The sequence below is a fragment of the Macaca mulatta genome, chromosome 1, assembly GCF_049350105.2.
Source record: "Macaca mulatta isolate MMU2019108-1 chromosome 1, T2T-MMU8v2.0, whole genome shotgun sequence".
NCBI classification, from domain to species: Eukaryota; Metazoa; Chordata; class Mammalia; order Primates; family Cercopithecidae; genus Macaca; species Macaca mulatta.
The window spans coordinates 122,173,224-122,193,561 of record NC_133406.1 but is presented as its reverse complement, the minus strand read 5'-3'; the positions used below and the strand labels follow the sequence as shown (position 1 = coordinate 122,193,561).

Genomic DNA, 20,338 nt, shown 5'->3' with positions numbered 1-20,338 from the left:
CTTTCCAGATAATGTCTCTGCAATGTTACTGTAATTTTTACATGATTTGCAATGATGATAAAAGAGTGCAGTGGTCAGGCAAAAGACAGAAGGGCAGCATTGTCTTGGAAATTATATGCGTGCATGCGTGTGTGCATGCATGTGTGCACGCGTATGCACGCACACACGCCCCTTTACTTCTCTGTAAGTAGGATGGGATTACCACATCATCTCCAATGATGTCAATGGGAGTATTTGGGACAGAGATGGGGGAAAAACGAGGAAAAAAAGGAATTATTGTGGCTAAGAAAACACAGTGGGGAAAAAAAAACCCAGTGTATCAAATTGAAGAGTGTTATGCATTATAGCTATGACAACACTGCTAATGACATTATTCAAACAAGACAGTTGTAGTCAATCAAAATACCCACCTTAGCCTCTGAAAGGTCTTTCAATAATGAAAATACTTTTTGTAAATAAGGGTGTAATTTTAAGGGGCATATATGCCCATTAATTAAACTGAGTTGAAGCTAAGACAAAACAATGGACTTACCACTCGTACAAAAGTGCATAAGCTCATGAATCATAGCTAGACGTTTAGTGTTGTTCCATGGTGGGGGTAGAGGGAATTGAAGGAATTCCCACAGTGGCAACTTGGACTGCATCTCCTGCTCAATTTGAACTGGATCAAAATTCTTTTGGTCCTGATGAAAAAGAGCAACATGACAGAAGACATTAAAGTAAGCTGTCAAGTGCCTTATGCATATGGAAAAGGCTAAACATGATACCTTCACTCTCATTATTTGGGAACAGAGGAAATCAATGGTAATTGGGAAAGACAAACTTTTGGGATTTTGCTGAAGGTCAAAAAGCTAGTTCCTATGTTGCCAGGAGTTCCTGGTGCACAAAAAGGACTGATTCTTCATTCACAGTGACAAACTGCCAAAGTCTCATATATATTCATCTCTCTCTTTTGAGATCCTTTTCTGGCTTCTACTAGTTTTTCATAGCAGCAGATATTTAAAGCAAATAATTATAAGGTTTTAATGAACATTTAGTGGTGGTAACAATTAATTGAATTGTTAATTAAACCTCAATAATCAGACAAATTTACTAGGCTGACATCATTTTTCCCTGTATCTAGGTTCATTTTCCAGGTCCTACTTTGTACGCAAGTATCTATTTTGTACATTACATTTTAATTAGTGTTGATGAAGTTATCTAATTAGCTTCTTTCAACGAATAGTTACACACACACTTTCCCACATCGGTTTTCTTTGGCTAACCTGATTATCATTACCTTCAGTGTGTACTTCTTGTGGGCGTGTGCATCATGATAGTTCAGTAGGAGGGGGCCTTTGGGCACTGCTTTGCTTTCATTTTCTTCTTCAGATAAAAATATTTCCTGAAGATTCTACGCAAATTGAAATAATATTGATTTAAAGAGAGAATCTACGCTTTTCCAAAGCATGAAGACTCTGCTATCTCAGACTATCTGACCTTTTTCTCCCTCTCTGAGAGACAGAGTGAGGGCAGAAGGGACACAATGTGAGCTGCGATTCTGTGGTCTAGCCCGTCTGCTCTGGGGGATGGCTCCCGCAGACTGGGTGGGACAAGATCTTCTTCAGTTGCCACAACCTGTTGAAATCAACAATGAAAGGAATTGGTATAAGGGTCCGCTCTTTAGTGATACTCGCTGCTCATTGCTTCATTCCCATTGCTTAGTAAGAACCAGTCCATTTCTACGACCCAAGTACCACTGCTGACACAAAATGGCGGGAAACTATCAGTGACCACCAAATAAAAGGAAAAGTGTTTGCAATCCATGCATTAAGGTAGGTACAAATTTAATATTTGTATTAAAATAGATAACATAAAAATGGTAAACAATAAACTTTTGATGAAAATATTTCATGAAGATTCTATTCAAATAGAATAACAACACACTTTTTCTTAATATTTACTCTTTATGTTAAAGCAGTGGGAAGAGTGCTCATACAACTTTGGATTCATTCAATATTTACCGAGTGTCTACCACAAGCCAGGTACTATGTAACACATCTTTGCATATGATCATTTAAGCCTCATAGCAATCTTGTGGGGGCAGATATTATTTTCCATTGTATAGAGGAGAAAACTAGGGTGATTGGCCAAAGCTCAAGGATATTGAGTGGGAGAAACTGGGGTTCAGGCCAGATCCTCATTCTTTCTTCAAAAATAGAAAAGTTATTAGATTATGAGATCAGCAAATGGAATAGTGTCTCCTTTATGTGGGGAAAGTGAGGTCCAGAAAGATTAAGCGCCTTGTTCAATTTTACATGGTAAACAAGTAAAAGAGTTTGAAACATTATCAAGTTAGGCACCTAATTTACAGCTTTTCCCTTTACTCTATATCCTATAATCATCCTCTTATGATTTCATATCCCTCTACAAGTTTCCTCAGCCTTGGCATTAATGACATTTTGGCCTAGATAATTACTTGTTGTAGGGGCTGTCCTGTGCACTACAGGATGTTTAGCAATGTCCCTGGTGTCTACCCATTTTATGCAAGTAGCACCCTTCCAGATGTGACAACCAAAAATATCTCCAGACATAGCCAAATGTCCTCTGGGAACAAAATCACCTCCTGTTGAGAACTACTGCTCTAGAACAACAAAATTGCATCCTATTCTTTACCTAGAAACACCCTACTGTCAGAAGAGTCACTCACTGTTCCCACTTTCTATCCTCTGATCATTTCTTGGACCCACTTCAATCATAAAAGATGACTCAAAACTGTTTTTTCTCTGAAATGTTCAATTCTAACATCCCATCCTGTAAAATGTCATCCCATCATTCATATATTTCAGTTTTTTCATCCCTTTATTATTATTAAGCCTTAGTTAATTCAACATGGATCTACTGAGTGACTTCTATTTGTGAGGCACTGAGCTCATTAACTGTCTCTTTTGGTACCTGGAACATAGTAGATGGTTAATAAATGTTGCTTTAAGTTTAGTAGAATAAAACAAGAAAGGCTAAGATAAATAAAATAATGATACTGCAAGCTCTATAGGGCTTTTGTACTTTTATGCATTTATTGATATAATAAAACTATTGGTATTCTAAAAACTTCATGGAGCAATTATAGGCAAATATTAGTGTAGCTATCTAATTGATTAGAAAACTAAGGCAGTCAAAAACCAGAAAAATGTATATGGGAGGTAATAGAGATGATAGAGTCTGAAAAGGACTTCAAAATAAACCTTTTACATATTAACAGGAAAAAAATGTGTCACATCCATGAACTAAAACAATAGGCAATTGTAAAAAAAAATTAGAGAATTTACAAATTAAAAACATTACTGCCAAAACAAAACTTCAATAGCAGATTAGACTCCCTGAAGAAACCATTAGTAGGAAGGTAAGCTAGAATTCCCAAAGGCATAAAATTGAAAGAAAACTTAAAAAGACAAAGAGGAAAACCCTGAAGCTCCAACATCCATTCAGTAATAATTAAGGTAAATTGATAGTAAAAATGGTACTTGAAGATAGAAGACTTTCTCAGAATCTTCTCAATTTAACAAATATGTATTTAGTGTCTACTATGGGTTAGGTATGGTTATTGTGTGCCGAGCACACAGCAATGAACAAGACTACATTGTTACTGCTTGTGTGGAGTTTATATTCTAGTAGGAGGATGGTGAAGGTAAGAAAAAATAGCTGATCAATATATCGCAAAAAGAAAAGCTGTTGATAAGAAAATAAAACAAGGCGATGTGGTGGAGAGTGCTGTGTGTTGTGTAGGGGAGAGGGTTCTTTAGATCAGGTGGTCAGAGAAGGCCTCTCTAAGGAATGACACTTCCACTGGAGACTCTCCAGAAAGACAGAAAGCTTTCTAGGTAGAGAAGTTAGAGTAAAAGGTTAAGGTGGAATTAAGTAACATATCTGAGGAAAAACCAGAGGCCTATGTAGATGACAAATTGTGTGTGTGTGTGTGTGTGTGGTGGCGGGCAGGAGGTGAGATGACAGGTACATCTCAGAACTCTATTTTTAGGACTTTTATGGGACAGTGTAAGGAATTTTTATTGCACACAGAATGTGACTGGAAATCAGATTATAATTCCCTTACACCATAATGACAAGTTTGATAAAATCATACCTCGACATAGTCTTGTGTTATCAATTATAAAGAGAAAACCCTAACAACTGCTAGAAAGAAAAATAAAGATTACCTGCAAAGAAAAAGGTATCAGATTGACATCGGACTTCTTAGCAGCAACATTAAAAGGAAGACGACAATGCAGAAATCCCATCCAAATACTTTTCTGTGCAGATTCACTAGGTTTTAAGTCATTTCTGCTACTTAGCATTTGAACGAAAAACGTTTTGTGCCTCAGTTTCCTTATCTGTAAGATGGGTGATATGGTTTGGCTCCGTGTCTTCACCTAAACCTCATCTCGAATCGTAATCCCCACGTGTCGAGGGAGGGAGGTGATTGGAGCATGGGGGTGGTTTCCCCCATGCTGTTCTTATGATAATGATGAAATTCTCATGAGACCTGATGGTTTTAAAAGTGGTAGTTTTCCAGCACTTTGGGAGGCCAGGACGGCGGATCACGAGGTCAGGAGATCGAGACCATCCTGGCTAACACGGTGAAACCCCGTCTCTACTAAAAAATACAAAAAACTAGTCGGGCGCGGTGGCGGTGCCTGTAGTCCCAGCTATCCGGGAGGGTGAGGCAGGAGAATGGCGGGAGTCCGGGAGGCGGAGCTTGCAGTGAGCCGAGATCGCGCCACTGCACTCCAGCCTGGGCGACAGAGCGAGACTCCGTCTCAAAAAAAAAAAAAAAAAAAAAAAAAAAAAAAAAAAGTGGTAGTTTTTTCCTGCTGCCTTGTGAAGAAGGTGCCTGCTTTGCCTTCCACTATGACTGTACGGTTCCTGAGGTGTCTCCAGCCATGCAGAACTGTGAGTCAATTAAACCTCCTTTGTTTACACATTACCCAGTCTGGGGTAGTATCTTTATAGCAGTGTGAAAATGGACTAATACAATGGGGGATAAAAACAGTTCTTGCTTCATAGGATTGTTCTGAGGATTACATGAGTTAACATATTGAAAGTATTTAGAACAGTTCCTGGTGCCTATAAGTGCTACGTATGTGCTACTAATATGAATAACAAACTCTTTCAGATACACATAGAACATTCACGATGACCATGTTACATGAGGTCACACAGGAAGCCTCAGGAAATTTTAACTTGCTAACTTGCAGAACATGCCTACTGATCATAATGTAAAAAAAAATTAGAAATAATCAGTAAATAATGGAAATCAAAATAATTCATGGGTTAAACATGTAAATAAATTAAAAGATTTAGAATTGAATACACTGAAAGCATCAGGATGCAGACAAAGAAACACTCGAAAAGAAATGTGTAGCCTTAAATAAAGCAAAAAGACTAAAAATAAATGAAGTAGGCTTTGAATTAAAATGAAATACAAAATAAATCCAAAGAAAGTAGAAAGATGGAAACGACAGAGATGAGCCGGACACGGTGGTTCATGATTGTAATCCCAATGCTTTGGGAGGCTTAGGTGGGAGGTTGGCTTGAGGACACAAATTAAAGACCATACTGGGCAACATAGCAAGGCCTTGTCTCTACAAAAAAAATTATTTTAAATGTGCTGGGCGTGGTGGTGCATGCCTGTTGTTCTAGATACTCAGGAGGCTGAAGTGGGAGGAACACTGAGCCCATGAGTTTGAGATTGTGAACTGTGATTGTGCTACTGCACTCCAGCCTAGGGGATAGAGAGAGACCTTGTCTTAAAATAATTAAATAAATAAAAAATATATAAATAAATAGATGAAATTAATGAAGAGATTAATAAAATAAAAAGTAAAAAGATGTTGATCAATGAAACAAAATCCTGGTTCTTTGAAAAGACCAATACAATAGCTATGCCCTTAACAACCATGATCAAGAAAAGGGAGGTACAAATAAATAACATCAGTCATGAGGAAAGGTACATAACCAGATACAGAGGAAATTTTAGAACATATTTAAGTGAATAGTGTAAAGCACATTGTATCATATTTAAAACTCCAGTAAAGTATTTATTAAGACATATTCATTAAGAAAAAAGCTGACGACAAAAATTGGCCTCAGAAATAAAAAAATCTAGTTAAATCTACAAGCATGAAAGAAATTTTAAAGATAACAACTATTAACCACCCCACCCACTTGTCCATGTCCTCTTCCTCTTCCTCTTCCATTAAAATGACACCAGACCCAGAGTACTGAGGATATGTTCTATCAAAACTTCAGGGAATGTTACATAAATGGCTCCAAAGAATAGCAAAAGAAAAGAGAATTGAAGCTGAGGATTTAAGCAGACTTTAGTTTCATCTGAAATATTCTAATCTTTATAAAGGTGAATGCATTTAGGTATTATAATTTTAAAATAGTGTAAAAAAAGACAGAAGCCGGGAAAGATGAAATAATTTACTCAAGTATACAACCTGATAAAATGCCTCAGAGTATCCCCACCTGTTCTAGCATACAATGCAGTATCAGGGGCACAGAAATGAATTCCTCTGGAATCGGATTCAGCAAATCATTGTAGTATCTCATGTCTACTTCAGTTGTGATGACTGAAGTCACTGTAAAATATAGAAGAAACCATTGCCCAATTAAGATGTGTTCTCCATTATTTCCATCAACATTTCATTCATAATTTCAAACTATGACTATGCACTAATAAATGCAGGAGCTGTAGGTGAAGGGAGGCTGAAAGTAATATGGAGGGCAGTCATTATCTCTGAAAGTGCCAGCTCGTAGTGTTGATCCTTCAGCAGCCGATTTCATACATGCCTGGTGGTGGAGCTTGTGGTTCTTCATACTGTGTTTTCTTTTTTCCAGGAGTTGGTACAGCAGGTTGTGGAGCCTAGAAAAAGGATAATTAAAAAGAAACAACTGAGATACCCAGCTGAGAGATGCCCTCACCAAATGCTGGTATGATGAGATCCAACAGGATTCTGAGGTTGTATAATTATGTTCACACCACAAAATCATCTGCTAATATTAGAACCAAAGGAACAGAGTTTTGCCTGATGAAGGAAAGAAGGTAATGGTATAGACATTATTTAGTTTTTCCCACCAGAACCCACTGAGCAATTGTGAAGAAAGTGATGGGGTGATGGGGCACTGAGCATCAAACAGGTTTTTTTTTTTTGGCCCCTGGGTGACTCAGAGTCATCCCATTTTCCCTCTCCCAATCCTTCAGCAGTTCTCCATTGCCTACATGATATAAACCAGACTCTCAAGTTAGCACCAAAGGAGATTCATGACCTGGCTCCTGCCTCTCCAGGTTTGGTTTCTGTTGTTCTTCACTTTGCACATGCAGCCTGGGATCACTGAACTACCCTGTACTCCTGGCTTGTACCATAGTACTGCTTTTCTTTGACCTCCATATCTTTGTACATCTTTGCCCCTTTCTTGAGAATATCATTCTGTCCCTTTCCCCTATCACGCTTTCCATTAGGCACTTCATACTCATCTTTCCCCACATCGATAATCCTGGTTCAGTTTTCCTGACTTCCCTCTCTTTGCTCTGCTCCCCTCCAGATCAGGTGACCAGGTTTATTTCTTCTACCGCAAGCTGAGATGACTGCTCTCAGCATTCATCATGCTATGTTGAAATCATTGTTGACTTGACTGCCAAAGTTAACCTCAATGAGGAGGACAGGGAATGAGTTTTCATTATTGTATTATCAGCATCTTGCAAAGCGCTAGCACACAGCCAGGTGCTAAACAAATATTGTAATTACTTTATCAATATCCTTTCTGTCATAGATGTTATTCATTGTACTGAGTGCTGACAAGAGGGTTCCAACCCTGCCTCTGTAAATGTCTGGTAGTTGAGGAGCTCCATAAAGCCCCCACCATGTAGCTATCTTTTATGGCAGTAGGCAGTATGACCTTAATGTAAGTATTTTATAACTTTTTCTTCATATGCCTTATAAATATGAAAATAAAGTTGTGCAGTGAATCATTCATCCCACTAAAGACATTGAGCCCATGCCTACCTCCAAAGTTGGCATGGCTTCTAATACAGGTTTCTCATTAACCACTTGTGGAACATTAATAAGCTGCATACTTTCCAAATAGTGCTGGTGCTGTCTTTTCCAATCCAGGACGTCATACATCAGACAGGCAATATTTTCAAAGATATCAGTGCCCAATTTCAGCTACAAGTGAGAGATTTAATGGCAATTGGTTACTAGTTTTATACTGTTGGAATCAGATATATGGTTTATATCTCTCTTAACAGCTATGCCGATCAACTTTATACAGGAAAGCAAACCCCTAAATCCCCAAACCATTGAATCCCAGCCATGGTGACCCCATTTATATTCCTGAACCTTTCTTGTCCTTCTTTGTTTACCACAATGTGGACTGTTTCCTTTGGAGGGTCATATGGCTGCCTAATGTTTTAAGAGCCTAATTAATGCTTCAACTAAAAGAAATACAATTGAGTCATGAGTTTCAGCAGTGTGGCCTATATTCTTAGTATCTCAATTCCTAAAACACATTAGGTAACTTTAATATCCTCAGCCAGTGACAAGCTATAGATGATTTCTTACCTGGCTATGCAAGGAGCACAATGGAAACACTGACTCTGCTTTGTGGATCATCTACCCAATACGTTGCATCTACACAAGTATTTGGGCAATCAGTATTTCTCCTTTTCCTCCAACCTCCACCTCTTTCCTTTCACCTGTTCTATCTCTATGGCAAAACACTAAAAAATCCTGATAGACTATTGTTTCTATAATACCCACAAGTTTTATGAGCTGGCAAGCAAACTGTAGCTCAGATACCTCTATTACTTGGGCTTTTGTTTCCAGAAGTAGGAAAGCAATGTGATGGCTGGGTCTGTCTGACTGGAAGCAAAGAAGAAAAAATAGGCTCATCCTATGTCTGAGTTCAAGAAGTAAGGTGGTATGAGATGGTTCCTTGTATGCAGAAGTCCAGTGACATGCACAGCTCTGCCAATCACTATGGTGCACCTGGTTGCTTGCTGACTTCCCATTCCCACTAAGGCTGAGGCTTCTGCAGTCAAGCTTCAATATGGTATTGCTTGCCCAAATTCTGGCATAGAAATATGTTTTTGTTTTTGTTTTTATTTCTAGGAAATAGAGTAAAACTTTTGCCCAGTGATCCCTTAGCTTAATCTAGATAATAGATTTTAAAATCCAACAGCAAATCATATGCTAAGGACAACACATTATTTCAGCAACCAGGGTCTTAACTTGAAATGTTGCCGATGTCTTCCAGGGACAGTTATCATGCCTTGAAGGGCATTTATTTGATGTAAAGCTTTTGTTACCTTGGTTCAACAGAAATATAGCCTGCTTGTTTGCAGCCAAAGTTTGGAAAGGTTGCAAATGCTTTCCTCCAATAAAAGGGGAAGAGGGCTCCTTGGATGGATCCTATCCTGGATATGAAGACATTATCAGTTTACAGATATAGCTTAAAGGTGACACTATGCATTTGATCTGCTTCTACTAGGGGTAGATTTATCATTTTTATTCTTATTAAATGATCTTGTTTAAAATGAACTTTGATCTTACCTATAAAATTCAATGACTTTTTCTTCTAGAATCCAACTTAATGACTGAACCATTTTCAAGACTTTCCCTCCCCATCATCCTCAATGCTGAGTGCTTCACTCACAAACCGTATCTTAGAGAGGCATGCATGGGCTTTAAAAGGTTACGACAGTTGGACCCAGACCACAGCCCTGGTATAAGATGATATTCAGTAAATACCTGCAAATTTACTAATAGATCAGTCTGGGAAGCTGGGCAACACAGCCCTAATTGGCTCTGTAGAGACCTGAATGTTTTCATTGTTGACAGTTACCTTCCTGGCCCAACTAGAGACCCTTTACATTAATGTTCCACTTCTGAAGTCAGGAATGTTCCACCATAACTAGAATGGTAATATTTTTCCACATAAAATAATTTTTCTGAACTTTAGTTTCCATTTAAACTCTTTCATTCTGTATTTTTAAAGTAAAATATAGCCACTACCACTTTCTTTGAAAGGAAGTGATTGAAATCTAATGAATAGGAAATTGTGGACACTGCAGTGGGAAGCAGAGTGCTAGAAATGTTGCTCGGTCCTTTGAAGTTGCCATTGTATACCATAGTGTTCATGTCTATGTTCTGGTGATGCAATGGAATGTACACAATTTTAGACTAATGCATTTCAGCTTTATTCAGCCTGTGCCTGGAAAGTAAAGAAGACACACAGTAGGGAGCCCTAGCTAGAGATGGAGCAAAAGGTACTCGGTTTGAGACTGACTTAGAAGCATTCTCCTCTGAATGAATTATGGTTCAAGAATTATAAGGCTGGGATCTCCCATACCCTGTTGAACCAAAAATGTACACAAGTTCTTTATAGGGTATGTAGCCAGGACTTGGCCCAAATGAGAGGAGCGGTGTTTCTTCAAAATTTAACTTTGTGGATGTGAGTTTTATTAACCAGAGATTTTACATGCTTGGGAGAACAACTGGTCTGTGGAAGACAGAGTAAGAAGCTGGATTTGAGGTGGGATTTCAGGATCCCAAAGAAATAGCCTCTTCCCCCAATATATGTCACATTTTGAGTATAATCTAGAATTTCAAGAAAATAGGATGGAATGTTCATATGTTACTTGGAATGCCAATATCTCCAGGATAGGGAAACATATTAACCCAAGGCAACATGAAATGGTAAAGGACAGGACAGTGGGTCCTTCTGTGAGCTCAGGTTTAGGAGGCAGGAGAGTGGAAGACAGGAAAGCTGAACCTATCTAGATGAAGGGGTGGGGAGGGGCAAAGACAAAGGGAGTTTGGAGTCTCCAGTCTTTCCCAGAACTAACTCTGCTTTTTATCACAGCTTTTCTACATTCAGCTTCATTTTCCATGCAGAGAACAAGGCTGAGAGTCATCAGGATATCAGACTTAAGTGTGGTGTTTCTACATAGTGCCATCTAATGCCTTGTGTTAAGAGTCTTTATAACTCAAATGGATCTCTCCATTACTACTTATTCAAGTCCTGTCCATCCTTCAGGGTTCAAGTCTAGCCACTCTCCTCAGCATTATCACTTACTTCTTTAAGTGCATATCCATCTCAAGGTAATAGAACCAGGGACACTCAGAGTCTGAAGTGTCCATGCCCCATAGCCTACCCTCGGCTGTAGAAACAGTTCCAGGCTTTGATCTCACTCTTCTTTCAGACAGTTGGCTTTTGTGTGTTTTTTTTTCTTTTCAGCTACCCACAGTTATTATGCAGATACCCATCCATCCGCCACACTCCACTTTGCCCAGCCTTTTTCAGAGCACTCACTTGATATTGTCTTTCCCTAGGACTTCGCTTTCATTTCAGCTCCATTAATGCTGAAATATATCGTCCTGCAGAGTATTCAACACTCCCAGGCCCCTGTTAGTTGGGATAAGGGGTCAACTAGAAAGAGACCTGAGACATTTTCTGTAACAGAGGGATGCCTGAATACTTTCCACAACATCTTCCGTAAGTAGTCACTTGACCTTCTGTTTTGTTAAAAAGCCGTCATGCATCTGTCATTCACTACATTTCCAATCATTCCATTTTTTCTTTGTCTGAATTAGTAGGAAACTTAAGAGTTTGTTTCACATAACCGAGCCCCTAGATATGTGGGTCCTTGACCACTGCTTCTCTGTTTCACAGTTTTAGTCTTGCCTCTCTGCAAGCTCCTCAATAGCAGGGGCCAGGAAACCCCACTCTTGGGAAATGCCTGATAACTACAGGGCCAAGATCAAGTCATCCTATTAGGATAGACCTTCTAGGCCAAATATATTAAAAGTAAGATTTTGGGGCCAGGCACAGTGGCTCACACCTGTAATCCTAGCACTTTGGGACGCCGAGGCAGGAGGATCACCTGAGGTCAGGAGTTTGAGGCCAGCTTGGCCAACATGGTGAAACCCTGTCTCTACTAAAAATACAAACATTAGCTGGGCATGGTGGCATATGCCTGTAGTCCCAGCTACATGGGAGGCTGAGGCAGGAGAATCACTTGAACCCAGGAAGCAGAGGTTGCAGTGATATCACACCACTGCACTCCAGCCTGGGTGACAGCGCAAGACTCTGTCTCAAAAAAAAAAAAAAAAAAAAAAAAAAAAAAAAAATTGGGGGGAATAAAAGCAAGGGTTTAGAAAAGCAATGTATGGAACTGAAACATAAAAAGTCAGACACATAATTCAACAAACTATAAAATTTACTATTTTAAAATTAATATATATGAAAATTCTAATTACTGCCTAGAACATTGTTGAGTTATAAAACAAAGCCATGTGTCACCAAATAAAAGAATCACCATCCTTTTGATCATCATTACTACATCTTATTATTTGCTGTTAATTCACACACTAAAAGCTAATGAATCAGACTATAACCATCATTGAGCATTCAATATTATCATTATCCTGATGATAAAAGAACCTAGCTCAATGCCTTATAATCAGTGCTCAGTAACTATCTATGTCATGAATAAACGGAGCAAATAGAACCATTGTGTCACATATTAAAACCACGCATTCTCAGTAATGTGTGTACTAACCATTATCTCGCCATCTGACCAGTCAGAAGGAAAATCAGCTGCTTTGACCATGTATTCAAGTCTAGCAACATCAAAGAGATTTGTTTCAGGTTTCTCATTATTCAGGATTGGTTCCAAGTACTTCCAGAAAGTTTTAAGCTCTTTTATGGCATTTTCTTTCTTCAATTTTTCTGCTTCTAGATCTAATAATAGCAACATGTTTATATTATAAAATAAGAGTGTTAAATGTTTTCCCACTTTAAGTGGACATGGTGATGGACATGCAAGATATCTGTACAGTACCAGAAAAATGTAAATAAAGGAATGTAATTTTGATGAATTTTTGAAGTTGGAGTATACAATTATTAAATCAGAGAACTTTACTTCTGAGATTCATATTAAATATGAGCTTATCTCATGCCTTCATTTTATAGTTGAGGCCCAGAAAGATTATGACTAGGTCACACATTTTGCGAGCTAAATGTGTTCAAGATTTCCATCACTCTTAGAGGACAATCTACATAGGACCAGTTTTTCTGCCAAATCACTATTTTAATCACCTTAGATTTAATAATGTACGAATTGTATGACTATGTTTTGGACAGAAAATTATACTTGTATTTTAAGGACAGTGGGTAATACTGAAGGACTCAATAAGTTGTGTAGCAGACTGCATACCTTCTGGCTGAAGAAGAACTTCCTGCTGCTGGTTAACTGCTGCCAGGTGTGACTGCAGAGGTTCATAATTCTCTGAAGATATTTTAATCACGCTGGTTATAGGAATGCCAAGCTCAGCCATAATTGCTAATAGCTGAGGATTGTTGAAGCCCACGACTATAATGTAATGTTGGGCACCATCATCTGGCTCATCGTCTGTTCAAAATACCATAAAGCAGAGCAGCCATCATTGTAAAAGAGAGCAGGTTGCACTCAGCCAGTTCAATGGCTATATACATTATGCATGCATTTATAATCCCTCTGGCTTGCCAAAAATGATCCAGTTGGCTGGAATGCAGTCATGTTGACTGTTTTTCATTATTGCTCTTCCAGTAAGAAGGCTGTGACTATTTTACAAAATATTAAATCACTTTTGCAAATGAGAAATAGGCGTACTAGAAGGACAAACCTATATAGGGTTTGTGGTCATGGAAAATGTGTGCTTGGGTTTTTGTTAAAGAGTTTAGCCTGTAACTTTTCTGGGTTCTAATCTCTTTTGAGCAACATCTGGCTTTACTCCTGAATTACAAATAGCTACAGCTTTGTAGTATTTTATAACTAGAGGTGTTTACAGGAGAGGGAAATATTGAATATGGACATGCTCCCTTAAAAAGTGTTGTATGCACTTAGGTCAATGGGTGTGAATCCGAGGATGGATTATGTAGTAACTATGTATTTATTGCATTAAAAATTTAAAATACATGGTGTGCACTTTCCTAACATTTTTTCTCCTTTATTTGGCCCTGGTTATACTGTTTTATGAATAGTAAAACGTAAGTTTATTTTAGAATGTGACATTCTGGAGGGTGAGAATAATTGTTACACATTAATACTGATAGCACATGGTACACAAAAGCACTACATTCACAAAAGCCCATTAAGATCAATACACAAATAGTGCAACAGAGGCACAATTTTTCATTTTTAAGTAATGACTTTTCTTCTAGCACTAAACTAATCAATGTTGATGTTGCCCACGGACTTTATAATATCACTTCTTCCAAGTCTATTAGATTCAGAGCAGAGTTGCAGGAGGGGAGTCAACTGGCAAAGGATGGGAAAGCCCTCTGCTATCTCATTTAAATATGCAGATAACAACAGGTAGCTCATTTGTGTTCAAGGGAAGGCAGGAATGAATTACTTACAGCTGCCTAGGATGAATCATTTTTATATTAATAAACTAAAATGTAAGAAAAATTCTAGTGTCTCTATCTAGGTAGGGCAAAATGACTGTAGGGGAGTTAGGGTCAGGAAACTATGTGCTCTATGTGAGTCACCAAATTAACTGGTCTGATTTTATTACCACTGTGTTTCACTCATGACCATAATCACTTTTTATTTTGCTTTATAATTATGTCTGACTTTCCTATATGTGCACAAGATAGTAAGCTCCTTGGTGGCACAGTCAACTGGCTATCTCAGCATTTATTTGCACTGTGTAAATGTGGCCTAGCAAGACACATGCTTAATAAATATTTGTTTAAGAGAGCCAGGTGTAGTGGCTCTTGCCGGTAATCCCAGCACTTTAGGAGGCTGAGGAGGGAGAGTCACTTGAGGCCAGGTGTTCAAGACCACTCTGGGCAACATAAAGAGATCCTGTCTGTACAAAATAAATTAATAAGTAAAAAACTTGAGCATGGTCGTGTGCCTGTAGTCCCAACTACTGGGGAGGCTGAGATGGAAGGATGGCTTGAGCCTGGGAGTTTGAAGCTGTAGTAAGCCATGATTATGCCACTGCACTCTAGCCTGGGGGACAGAGGAAGACCCCGTCTCAAGAAAAATTTGCTTACAGACACAAATGAATTGCAAATAGAAGTCTTTTTCTCTCAGGGTGTCATGGGAGTAAGTGATTTATGTTTCTAATGAGTGGAAAGGCTGGGAAAGACTAAGCATAGTTATTGGGATGACTGCTCCAATTGCATCACAGGTCGTGAGGCAGGAAAATTCTAGTGTCTCTACCTAGGGCAAAATGATTGCGAGGGAATTGGGGTCAGGAAACTACGCACTCTATGTGAGTCACCAAATTAACTGGTCTGATTTTATTACCACTGTGTTTCACTCATGGGAGCGAAACACGTGAAAGGCACCGCCAGCAACAGCGCCTTACTGACCTATGTAACGATTGGTGTCGTCGTCTTCTCCTCTCCGTTTTAACTGGGTGGTCTTTTTCACTGGTGCATTGGCCTCAGGCTGATCTTTTCCCTTTCCTTTGGCAGACTTGGCACTTGGAGCCTTTTTCTCCTTAGGAGATTTTGCTTTCCCTTTATCCTTTTCTAACTTAAGTTTGTCTTCTATTACCTGGAATGAGAGAACACTTTTTTCTCCAAATCAAACAGTGAGCAAGCAATGGCTTTTCTACCGCCAGATGAATTAATTCTTCATCTCATTCAATCACTTGTATACTCTTTATTTTTTATGTATTCATTCTATAAGTCAGCTTAGTGGAGATTCCAGCTTAAGTTGTGACAAGGCACATTTATGTATGAGGACTGGAGGGGTGGGTGTCAGAAAGCTGGTTACACAGAGACTTCTGGGAGAGAATCAGTCCTACAGGAGAGCCAAGTGTGGCCTAAGAAGCCACCCCAGTGGTTGGAAGGTAGGGCAGGAAGATAATTCTGAGTATGTAATGGGGTCAGGAGTTTAGGTTTATCTTTTAGTCTAGCCCTGGAGAGCCTCTGTCTGAGTTTCAGAGAGAGTTGGGGTTGGTTATTAAAAACAAAAAAAAACAAGAATTAAAAATAAAAAGGAAAAGAGATATTTTGCTAAAATCTCTTTGATAAAGCATTTCATAGTACAAGTAATGTATTGACCAATTTTTTTAAAAAGATTGAAAGATTCTTTGGGAAACTTAACATTAACTAAGTATTTTTATTATAATCCTATGAAAGAATGTGCAGACATAACCAATGGTTGCTATTTGATACCTTCAAAGATGGGGTCAGAATAAAACATCAGTTGGCAACACGGATTCCTTCCATGATGCTCTGGGGCATGCTTAGATTGGCATGTGCCATGTAAAGATTAATTCTGCCCCAACACCCCACTTTTCTTTCTTTCCAAACAGTTGCCAAAAATGTTGTGCAGTACTTCATAATGTAATTACACTTTCAGTTCATATGTTTATTAATACGAATTAGTTGTACTCATTGAAATGTTGTGGCAGTACTGGATCATAAGGTGGCCCTGCAGAAGAATTGGAATATGTTTATATTGCCATTATTATCCCTACTTAACAAAATTAAAACAAAACTAATTACATTATTGCAATGTCTTGGACTCTAATATCTACCTGAGGCCACAAAATCCAAATTTGAAAAACTCTATGACATTAGAGATGGGGACAGAAGATATGCTGCTTTGACACCCAGCTAACAGAATGTGACACAGAAGGGGAGAGGAGCATTTCCCCTACTCCATGTGGCTTCTGGATGTTAAGGGCTCCAGAGGGCCCAGTTTAGCTTTGGCATCCAGTGGTGCCCATGGGTTCTAGCACCCATGGCTCTAGTGGTGATGAAAGTGCCACAATCTGTACTTGCTCCTAAGCAGAAGGGGACATCATCAGCAGGGTCTTCAAGTGTCACTCACAGCCTGGGGTGGGAGCAGGTACAGACTGTGAAACGGTCTTAACCATTTCTAGAAAGTGAAGAGAAATCCAACGTGGCTAGAACATACATAAGTGGTAAAATTAACTCCCTAGAAGAGCTAGGGTCAAAGAAGAAAAGATATCCCTGGAGTGGAAGTGGAGGTCGGGGGGAACCGCTCCATGCCAGACCGAAAAAGGGGATTGGAAGGAAAGGAGGGCATTGCCAAAGTCAAGCTTGCCAGACTTTACACACATCTCCCTTAGTCGATTCCCAATGACACAAATGTGGTAATCTTAACAATAGAACTTCATTGAGAACAGAAGTTCTGAAAATGTATGGGATGTTGGTATTCATCTACTCATTCATTCATTCAGTGAATATTTTTATGAGCTTCAATTTCTGTCCCAGGCTTCCTCAGCAGCAGAGGGAAACATCAGTGGAGGCTGGAGGTATCATTCACAACACTGGGTAGAGGCAGCAACGAGAGCACAGGTAAGGTACAGAGGAATGAAAGGGTCCTAGCATTTCTCTCTGCACCAGGTATAAATCGGTGCCTAAAATGGGGCTGGGCTCTGCCCCTTGAGCTCACAGCCTACGGGGAAAGAAAGAGAAAAAGCAATACAAACAAACAGATAAAAATGTAACTATAAATTTTAATGACTGCTATGAAGAATAAAACCCACTGTAGTTATAGAAACACAATTGAGAACACTTTCATAAGTAGGTGATGAATGACTCTCTGTGGAAGTGACATTTGAGCAAAGACCTCAAAGACAAGAGTCATACACATAAGAAGCAGGGAAAATGTTGTGTGTGTGTGTGTGTGTGTGTGTGTGTGTGTGTGTGTGTGTGTGTGAAGGCCCTAAGGCATAAGAAGTCAGGCGTGTTCAAAGAACTGAAAGGAGATGAGCCCAGCAGGAAAATTAGCAGTGGAGGTGCAGTGTAGCCCAAGATAAGGTGTGCGAGGCAAGGCATGGGCCAGGCCATCCAGGGCTTTCAAGGTAGAGATAACAAGTTTATGTCTTAACTAAAAGGCAATGGCAAGATTTTAAAGGGTTTTAAGTAGATGAGCTCTATGATTTTGCAAGACTGGAAACCAGAAGACTCAGGAAACTCTCACAATAGTCCAGATAAAACCCAATAGTGACTCAGATTAAAGTGTTGGCAGAGTGAAGAAAAATAGATAGAGATGTATTTTGGGTATTGAAACTTCATGGGTTGAAAGATTAGATATGAAGTCTGAATAAGGAGGTACATTAAGATAATGCTGTGGAATTTAGTTTGAGAAACTAGGTGGTTGATGGTGTCATTTAAACAGAGATACAGAAGACTAGGGTGATAAATGGTTTTTACTTAAGGTGGACAGAATATTAACAGTGTTATGTCAACTTTGAGATGGCTCTTGAGAGGTCAAGAAGGTAATTCAATACACACATTCTCTCCCCAGAAGAGAAATTTGGCTACAGTTACAATTTCAGGTGTGCATAACATACAGATAGTAGTTAATTGCATGGGAAGAGATGAATCACCGTGGGTGAGGGTTCTTGAGAAATATGAGAATTGAGTGTGAGATCATGCTAGGGACTCCATGCTTACCAATGGGTATAGGGAGAGATGCTAGCAAAAAGAGATAGAGAAGTGGCTAAAAAGGCAGGAAAAAATATATAGTGTGAAGCTAGAGAACTAAGAAACCAAAAAGAGCAAAAAGACAAGAATTGGCAGTTGTAGGTAACATTAAGAGCAATTATGGTGGAGTGTGGAGGTGGAAAATAGGAGGGCAGTATCAATAGAGAAATCACTTTTATGGACAACTGTTTCTGGAAGTTTGGTTGTGAGGCAGAACCAGAGCTCTGAGTTGTTCAGTGGGTGAGTGGATGCAAGGGGGGTATAAGGTCAAGGTATGTATATATGTAAAGTCAAGAGATGTTATGCTTGCAGGCTGATGGAATGATCCAGTAGAGAAGGAGACAGTGAAGATATGGGGCTGAGGAGACTAAAGTTCTCCAGGAGTCAACATGGGATAGGAACAAAGGAATATGTCAATGACTGGACCTTGATAGAAGGAGAGGGAATTTCTTAGTTTCATAACTAAGAACAACAAGAAGAGGATGGGTGCAAGAAACAGAGACATCTTGATGGTGTTGAGAAAACGTTTCAGTTTTTTCAAGTGAAGCATGAGGCAAAGTCATCAACTGAGAAAAGGCAGGAAAGAGGTAGGAGGTTTGAATAGGGAAGATGACATAAGAGTTATCTTATGTCAGAGAGTTGGGGAGCAAGCTTACTGAGGTAATATGGTAGGACTCTGCCAGTGGTGAGAACTTATTGAAAATGTTGAGATTGTTAATTTTAAATGAAATCAGTCTAATTGTGTGAATTTCTCCATTTATGTTTAGCTGCTCAGGAATGGAAATGAAAATGATGGATCACTGAGTTCATCCTGGGAGGAGTTTTGCAATATGATTGTGATGGAAGGAGAGAAGAGCCAGGGGAATCAGGAGTGAGCAGAGAAATGATAATATTGATTGGATCATGGAACCGAAGCCAAACAAATAGCAGGAGAAGACAATGAATAGAAAGTGTTGGGATCTATGGACTGGGATTTATAATGTGGTTGAAGAAATTATGTAGGAGGATATTAGATTATGAATAAGAGACAAGGACAGGAAATTTCCAAGGTTAGAGAACAGGAGATCTCAAGACTTTGGAGGTGATGAGGGCTTCAGCGATGACAAGGTTCAAGGGAGGCAATGGCTTAGGTGGAGAGGAGGAAATGATCATTAGAGAACTAAGAGGCCAGTAAGAAGAGCATTCCTCAGTAATAAAAAACATCAAAAAAAAAAAGAAGAAGAGGACAAAGAGGAAGAAGAAGAAGAAGAAGAAGAAGAAGAAGAAGAAGAAGAAGAAGAAGGAGAAGGAGAAGGAGAAGGAGAAGGAGAAGGAGAAGGAGAAGGAGAAGGAGAAGGAGAAGGAGAAGGAGAAGGAGAAGAAGAAGAAGAAGAAGAAGAAGAAGAAGAAGAAGAAGAAGAAGAAGAAGAAGAAGAAGAAGAAGAAGGAAGAAGGAAGAAGGAAGAAGGAAGAAGGAAGAAGAATCAGAGAGGCAGAGAATGCCAGTGTTAATTCAAAATTGTCCAGGACAGAGATTTCCTGATAGATGGAAAGGAAGATCTGGGTAACCTGGGAGTTACAGCCATGTGGTCAGGGGGCTGCATCAGGCCATTAGGACTGTAAACCATTAAACTAACTCCCCTAGTTAAGACTTGAGGTACTACATAACTTTCTGACAGTTTGTCTTCCTATGTACAATTTGTCTACAGGGAGAAAACTTTCAGTTAATGCTGAGGGGTCTGTCCCATAAAACTGACAGTAATATTTACAGAAGCAAATTAGCAAGTGGCTATTCTAATCATGGCTGTCATTGTCACTATTACTATCATCCTTATCATTATCACTAATA

General features: G+C 39.1%; 1 protein-coding gene across 1 annotated transcript in view; it reads right to left on the bottom strand.

The window, feature by feature from the left end:
• Positions 1-20,338, bottom strand: part of SPAG17 (sperm associated antigen 17) — a 219,620-nt gene that overhangs the window by 120,727 nt on the left and 78,555 nt on the right. The window contains exons 5-13 of the mRNA XM_028829872.2: positions 15,412-15,598; positions 13,262-13,456; positions 12,605-12,786; positions 8,046-8,207; positions 6,832-6,904; positions 6,508-6,620; positions 1,480-1,617; positions 1,280-1,393; positions 533-683 (exon numbers count right to left, since the gene is read on the bottom strand). Coding sequence (XP_028685705.2) covers positions 533-683; positions 1,280-1,393; positions 1,480-1,617; positions 6,508-6,620; positions 6,832-6,904; positions 8,046-8,207; positions 12,605-12,786; positions 13,262-13,456; positions 15,412-15,598 — 1,315 coding nt within the window. The remainder of the gene's footprint in view (positions 1-532; positions 684-1,279; positions 1,394-1,479; positions 1,618-6,507; positions 6,621-6,831; positions 6,905-8,045; positions 8,208-12,604; positions 12,787-13,261; positions 13,457-15,411; positions 15,599-20,338) is intronic.